Source organism: Microtus ochrogaster, chromosome 10 (assembly GCF_000317375.1).
Source record: "Microtus ochrogaster isolate Prairie Vole_2 chromosome 10, MicOch1.0, whole genome shotgun sequence".
NCBI lineage: Eukaryota > Metazoa > Chordata > Mammalia > Rodentia > Cricetidae > Microtus > Microtus ochrogaster.
In genome coordinates, this window is record NC_022016.1 from 62,225,519 (window position 1) to 62,233,528 (window position 8,010).

General features: G+C 41.2%; 1 protein-coding gene across 2 annotated transcripts in view; it reads left to right on the plus strand.

The window, feature by feature from the left end:
- The window catches only part of Nfyc (nuclear transcription factor Y subunit gamma), a 67,676-nt gene that overhangs the window by 43,989 nt on the left and 15,677 nt on the right, over positions 1-8,010 (plus strand). For both annotated transcript variants that reach the window (XM_013348462.2, XM_026782079.1), the window contains exons 3-5: positions 2,795-2,866; positions 5,868-5,981; positions 7,480-7,575. In XM_013348462.2, the coding sequence (XP_013203916.1) occupies positions 2,795-2,866; positions 5,868-5,981; positions 7,480-7,575 (282 nt within the window). The remainder of the gene's footprint in view (positions 1-2,794; positions 2,867-5,867; positions 5,982-7,479; positions 7,576-8,010) is intronic.

Genomic DNA, 8,010 nt, shown 5'->3' on the forward strand with positions numbered 1-8,010 from the left:
GAGAGAGAGAGAGAGAGAGAGAGAGAGAGAGAGATATCAACTCTGTGCTTTGGTTAAGTAATCCTGGAAAAATCTTGTGGAAATGACAAATGACAGCACATTTGCAAGAGATCTAGCCTTACTTTCTCTCTGACATTTCTAAGTAACATTATCTTGTGTGATGCACCACATTACTAAAAAAGCAAGGGATAGATTGCTGTGATTAAACACTTTTTAAAAATACCTTCAAGTGTATGGCCCTAATCCAGCTCCTTCTTTGCTCCTGCTCTCCTTTGCTCCCAGGTCATACTTTTGACACTGCAGGTGGTATTTGGTGCTTCCTATTCTCTCTGTGAGAATACAAGTCTTAGTATCATGTGGACATAATTCCTGTCACCTTTCCTGTGGAACATTCCTCAACTCTTCTTTCCCTCTAACCCCAATTTGCCAGCTGGTTGTTCTCGTCCTTGTGTCCTAATGGGATGTCATATGCCCTCTCTCTAGTGTAAGAAGCTATATAATGTTTTTGATGTGACTGTATTTGGCAAATGAAAGTTTCTTAAAACTAGGAATAGGATTGTACTTTCATAAAGTCATAGATAGGTGTCACAGAGTAGGTTGGGCTATCGGGATGCACTGAATGAAAGAGGAGCAGAAACAAGGTTAGAATGTGCTCTACTGTCTTCTGGTAATATTGTAGTAACTGAACCTCTCATCCTTTGCCACTCCAGGATTGATTATAGTAGAGGCTCTGAGGAGAATGTTACCTAATTTGGAAGAGAAAAATATGAAAAGATGGTATTTGAATTTGTAGAGCTGAGTAGCTTGTTAGTATGTGTAGAGACATTGGGTATCCTTTTTAAGTTTCTGCTTTGAAGGTATTCCTCTATGCTGCCCATTCTTTTCTGTTTGTTTTTGAGAAACGGTCTCACTATGTATCACTGGCTGTCCAGGAACTTGTTCTGTAGACCAGGCTGGTCTCAGACTCACAGAGATTGCCGCCTTCTGCCTCTCTAGTGCTGGAGCTCAAGTTGTGTACTCCAGTGCCAAGCCCCATTAGCTGTCTTAGGTATTTTATTTTAATAGTTTATCCTCTCTCTCTATATATATTGGTTTCAGAGGAGAAGCTAGGAAGCCTAGTGATAGTTTTCTAGAATACCTTCTTTGACATGCATGTCAGTTTTCTGCTAGTTTGGAAAAGAAAGTTCCCTATGCTTGTTAATTTTTATCAAATCTCAAATAATAGTTCTTCCATAATATAACAATGTGTATACCCAGGTGATCATCGTGGATTTAGAGAGTCACACTAGGGGCCCTTACAGAGCAGTTGTTTAATGCCTAGCTTCAGCATGTGCTAGTCTCTCATTATAGCTTTCTGCTCACTACTGCTCCAAAATTCAAGTTAGTTTTTATTTCTAGAATTGTATCCACCCTTGTGCATGTGGTTAAAATAGTAGTTTCAAAATAAAGCCAGGGCTTAAATTCTACATAATTTGAGTGGTACTACTCAAAAAAGGTGGTTTTGTTTTTGTTTTTGTTTTTGTTTTTGTTTTTTTTTTTTTTTTGGTCTTTTGAGACAAGATTTTTCTCTGTAGCCTTGGCTATTTTGGAACTTGTTTTGTAGACCAGGTTGACCTCAGATTCAGAGATCTGCCTGCCTCTGCCTCTCGAGAGCTGGAATTAAAGGCGTGCGCCACCACCACCACCTGGCCAAAAAAAAAAAAAAAAAAGGTTTTTCTTAAATCCCAGCAATATTAGTGTATTTTCCCCATCCTATTTTCGTTTGTTAAAGAAAAAGTAGCAGGGGCTGGAGAGATGGCTCAGAGGTTAAGAGCACTGGCTGCTCTTCCAGAGGTCCTGAGTTCAATTCCTAGCAACAACATGGTGACTCACAACCATCTGTAATAAGATCTGGCACCCTCCTCTGGCGTGCGGGCATACATGGAGGCAGAATGTTGTATATTGTATACATAATAAATAATTTAAAAAAAATAGAAAGTAGCAGGACTGTCTCTAGAGGCAGCTGCTAAATTTACTTACACCCTTAGGATTCTCACAGAGTAAAGAACTGGCAAGCCGGGCGTTGGTGGCGCACGCCTTTAATCCCAGCACTCGGGAGGCAGAGGCAGGCGGATCTCTGTGAGTTCGAGACCAGCCTGGTCTACAGAGCTAGTTCCAGGACAGGCTCCAAAGCCGCAGAGAAACCCTGTCTCGAAAAAACAAAAACAAAAAAAACAAAAACAACAAAAAAAAAGAACTGGCAGGAAGGTACTCTGGAGTTTGAGGCCAACCAGTAATCAGGTCCTGTCTCAAACAAACAAAGAACCGACAGGATAGGGAAAGCATTGGAGGCAGAGATTTCATCTTAATATTCATATTGTAGATTAGTAAACTTGGTTACCCAGCACATGAGAGGCAGAGGCAAGTAGATCTCTTGAGTTCCAGGTCAACCTGGTCTACAAAGCGAGTTCCAGGAAAGTCAGAACTGTTATAGAAAAAAACAAAACAACCACAAAAACAAAAAAACAAAAAAAGGGAAAGAAGAGGAGATACTTGAAATGAATGAATCTCTCCTGAGCAGAAACAAAGGACATTTTACTGGCTGTCTTTCATGAGGGTACTGTGAGAACTTGGAGCTCCACAAGGGCTAAGTGAAGAATTTTGTCCAGAGCTTGTATTTTGTTAATTTATCTGCCCTTCATCCCCTGCCGTATTTCCTGAGTGGAGGGTTCTATGCCAGTCTGTCTGCTCTGCCTGTGCTCTGCCACTCTGCTGGCCATCCCCCTACTCATGTGCCTCTTGTTGCTCATTTCAGAAAGATTTCCGAGTGCAGGAACTCCCACTGGCTCGTATTAAGAAGATTATGAAACTGGACGAAGATGTGAAGGTGAATTCTCCTTATCTTTAAGGTTCATATTAGAGCTGAAACTATGGGTACTGCTCTCGGGCATACAGTTCAACAGAAAGGAAAATATTAGGACATGTTACCTATGATTTTATTTGGCTTTTATCTAAAATGAAGTGACCTTAAATTGAAATTTTTAGTTATTGTATGATGTTTCTTTGAAAATCAGGGATATTGTGGGAGTTTTTTCCCAGATACTGTTTGCTTCTGAGATCAGGGGCTGTCCCCTAATTTTTTTACACTATCTTTTCCCATTTTACATACCTATCCCAGTTCCCACTCCTTCCTCCTACCTTTCCTCCTACTCCACCCCCAATCCTTATTCTCAGGGAGGATAAGGCCTCCCATGGGAGGTCACCAAAATCTAGCACATTGCTTTGAGGCAGGACCAAGGCTCTCTCCACTATATTTAGGCTGAACAAGGTATCCCTCCAAAGAGAATGGGTTCTAAAAGTTTTATAGTACAAGTAGTAGGGATAAATCCTGGTCTCACTGCCAATGGCCCCACAGTCTGCCCCAGCCATACAACTGTCATACACATTCAGAGGGCCTAGTTTGGTTCTGTGCTTGTTCCCCTGCTGTTAGACCAGAGTCATTGAGCTCCCTTTAGCTCAGGTAAGCTGTTTCAGTGGGTATCCCCATCATGGTCTTGACCCCTTTGCTCATGTTATTTCTCCTCCCTCTATTTGACTGGACTTTAGGAGTTTGACCCAGTGCTTTACTGTGGATCTATGCATCTGCTTCCATCAGTTGCTGGATGAAGGTTCTATGATGACATTTAAGATAGTCATCAATCTAACTACAGGGCAAGGCCAGTTCAGGCATCCTCTCCTCTATTGCTTAGGGCCTTAACTGGGGGTCATTCTTGTGGATTCCTGGGAATTTCTCTAGTGCCAGGTTTCCTGTAACCTCATAATGTCTCCCTCAATCAAGATATCACTTTTCTTGCTCTCACTCTCTGTCCTTTTCCCATCTCGACCATCCCATTCCCTCAAGTTCTTCCCCCTCCCCTTCTCCTTTTCTCCCTCCCCTTTCTCCCTCCTCCCAGTTTTCTCAGGAGAACCTGTCTATTTCCCCTTCTCAGGGGATCCATGTATATTTCTCTTAGGGTTCTCCTTGTTACCTAGCTTCTCTGGAGTCATGGACTGTAGGCTGGTCATCCTTTGCTTTCCGTCTAATACCATATCACTTATGAGTGAGTACATACCGTACTTGTTGCTTTCCCCTAATTCTTTTGTTTTTATATTTTTTAAACGTTTTTTTTTTTATCAGTTCAACAGAACATTACTATTCTCAGCATCTTGCTGCAGTCTGTCTTTTTCTGAGCTGTGAGAAAGTTCTACTGATGATATTGCGCTGCCTTAGTCACTTTCTCTTGTTGTGCTAGGACACCATGACTAAAGGACTTAGAGTTTCAGGGGGTTAGAGTCCATGACCATTATGTTAGGGAGCATGCAGCAGGCAGGCAGGTATAGTACAAGCAGTAGTTGGGAGCTGACATCTTAAGATACAATCACAAGGCAGAGGGACTGTAATGGTATGGGTTTTAGAACCTTAAAGCGTGCCCCAGTGACATACCTCTTCCAATAAAGATACACCTCCTAATCCTTCCCAAACAGTTCCACCAACTGGGGACCAAGTATTCAATATATTAGCCTGTGGGGGCCATTCTCATTTAAACCACATGTATCTTTCTGATATTTTGACCTTAAAAACAGTCAGTCCTTTAATCCCAGCACTTGGGAAGCAGAGCTGCTGACGGCAGATTTCTGAGTTCCAGGCCAGCCTGGTCTATAGAGCAAATTCCAGGATAGCCAGGGCCACATAGAGAACACCCCCCCCCCAAAAAAAACTAAATAAATAACAAGCCATGAATGAATTACACTTATGAGAGGATAAATCCTTGTTGCCTTTTTCCCCTATGAGTTCACCTCTGATTATGATTCTCAGGGATGAATAACTTAGTCACTTCTCTATAAATGTAAACTGTCTTTGAATTTTCAATGACAACTAACAGTTCATATAGCGTTTATATTCCCTTTTATTAGTTTTGTTCCTTGAATAACTCTATGGGATAAGTAATCTGTTTGTCGAGACAGGTGTCACCTCATTATGTAGCCTAGCTTTGCCTGGAACTTTTGATTATCCTGTCTCTCCCTCCTGAACGCTGGGATACTCTAGGCATGTGCCATCATGCCTGCCCATTTTACAGCTGTGGAAGTATGCAAAAGAATGAAATGACCACCTGTGTTGGTAGAACCAAGATCCCAGTATATATAGTTAAAGACACACACATCCCGTCTATATAACTCTACAACTTTGGTTGAATTTGGAAGTCAAACATACTAAGGAAGCTTAGTATTTTTAGGCACTGTGCTGGGTACACAGGTGACAGCTTCTTACTTCCCTTAATAACACCAGAAGTTTATCTTTGCTTTTTGTTTGTTTGTTTTGTTTTTCTAGTTTAAGAAAAATAAAGGCCAGAAAGGTAAAATTTGTGAGATTTTATCCCATTCCATTGGCACCCAGACTTCCCTCAAATAATTTTTGGAATTAGAATCTAAACTCTGCCACCTACTTGTTCTGTAGCTGTGGCCACATCACTTTACTTTTTTTTAAGCCCTATTTGTTTGGAAGGTTTTTTGTTTTGTTTTTTTAAATGCCTATAATCCCAGCATTGGGAGGTGAGAATCAAGCATCTAAGGAGTCTGGCCTATATTATAAGAGACACTAACAAGGCAAAGAGTGAACCCTATGGATGGCACCTCACAATGGCAGGCACTAGATAAGTATGCAGCCTTCCCTTCCTTTCTTCCTGTTACCTGTTTTACCCCTACCCAGGGATTTATTTTACTTTGGACTCTCCAGAGGCCATCACCTTATTTTTTTTAGCTCTTGTCCCAAGATAGCATTGACATAAGAGACTGACTGGCTTGAATATTCTTTATGGTGGTTGACAGTGTGGGCCGACAATCTCTTCTAGATGATCAGTGCAGAAGCCCCTGTGCTCTTCGCCAAGGCAGCCCAGATCTTTATCACAGAGCTGACTCTTCGAGCCTGGATCCACACAGAGGACAACAAACGCCGTACCCTTCAGGTAATGCAGACTCACACTGGGAAAACTAAGGCAAACACTGCTTTTGCCTGACTTTTCCTCTCCTGTGCTTTGGACCGATGTCTCTGCCATATGTAATTGTGATCTTCCTCTGTTGGAACACAGGTATACTTTGTAGACACAATGATGGTATAGTTTCCAGGTTGGGCCTAGTTAATACTTTGATGGGAAGCTGTCTGGGAATACTGGGTGCTGTGTACTAAAAAGAAAAAAAAAATTTACTCTATCTGATTTATTGAACCTCACACATCATCCAGCCATAAAGTGGTCTATTTGTTTTGTTTTGTTTTCGAGACAGGGTTTCTCTGTAGTTCTGGCTGTCCTGGAATTTGCTCAGTAGATCAGGCTGGCCTTGAACTCAGATATCCGCCTGACTCTGTCTCCCAGTGCTGGGATTAAAGGTGTGTGCACCACCACCTGTCAAAGTGATCTATTTAAAATACATTTTAAAGTTTACTTTTCCCTACCTACTTGAATATATCATACACTTGAGTTAGTGTTTTTTCTTTTCCCTTAAAACTTTGAATGAACTACACATATTAAGATCTATATATTAGGGCTGGAGAAATGGCTCAGTGGTTTAAGAGCATTGCCTGCTCTTCCAAAGGTCCTGAGTTCAAATCCCAGCAACCACATGGTGGCTCACAACCATCTGTAATGAGGTCTAGTGCCCTCTTCTAACCTACAGATATACACACAGACAGGATATTGTATACATAATAAATAAAAAAAAAAAGATCTATATATTAAACTCCTAGGAAGGGGGATGTCAGGCTTGAAGAGAAAGCCTACCCGAGCATGTTAAGACATTCTTGTCAGCTACCTAGTAAACAAGACTTGAGCACTGAGGCTTAAATTCAGATTTAAACTTTGCATTGAACTAAGCAATGCAATCTTGAATTCCAAACTAAAAACCATAGCTAACATACAGAGATCAATTAATTCAATTATAATTGCCTGTAAAAGAAAGAAAATGAAATAGTGGATTGACTTTGAAAAGGATCATATGAATGAATGTTGGGCTAACCTTTCCAACCACAGAGTACCAGTTGAGACTACTGGCTTTGTTTCCTGAATTATCTGGAGGATGGTACTTTGACAACTGTATGGAGGGCCTTGAAACCAGAACAAGCAGAAACAGTAGTGAGTAGGACTCAGGTGTCCTGTCCCAGAGCACAAGATGTGTGTATCCCTTTCGTTGATTTTTGTCAGACAAGTCTGATACAAGTTTGGCTGTTTTTATTTAGCTCTAGACACACCTACAGATATTTAGTGCAACCTAAAAGTCATCTCCTTGGGCTGGGGTAGAACACCTGCCCAATATGGGCAAGGCCCTAGGTTTAATCCCATATTCAGGGAGTGGGGCATGGAGGGGAGTCATATCTTCTTACTTGAAAGATAATAAAGCCAAAAAAACTATATTCTTCCTACACCTGATTTTTTTTTGTTTGTTTTTAAACTCTGTTTTTCTTTGTTGCAGAGGAATGATATTGCTATGGCAATTACAAAATTTGATCAGTTCGACTTTCTCATCGATATTGTTCCAAGAGATGAACTGAAGCCTCCAAAGCGTCAGGTGAGCAGGGAGGGCATGCCCAACTGTTGGCTGCAGGGTTTGGGCACACTGCTGTTGAGGGCTCCTCCCACTCTCCTAAGGCATTTGCTATTTTTGTTTCTCCTCTCTAGCCCAGATCATCCTCAACATTTCCTTCTCCTCATTTATGGGTGCTTTTAACTCAGTGCCTTGGGGTGCTGTTGTAGTGACAGTTAAAGACTTCAGTCATAAACAGTGGAATGAACTTATTTCAAGATCTCTTGATGCAAAATTAAAATTTTCTCAGCCAGGCAGATTTCAGGTTCTAAGAATCAGCTTCTCTGTAAATAAGGGCATTGGAGTGAGAGACCTTTTTCCTTAGTCTGTTGTGTCTTACGTAGTGCCCTGGCTCTACCCTCCAGTCACTGGTTCAGAGCCTTAAAGTTCCCAACCAAGTTTATTGTTTTTTTTTTTTTT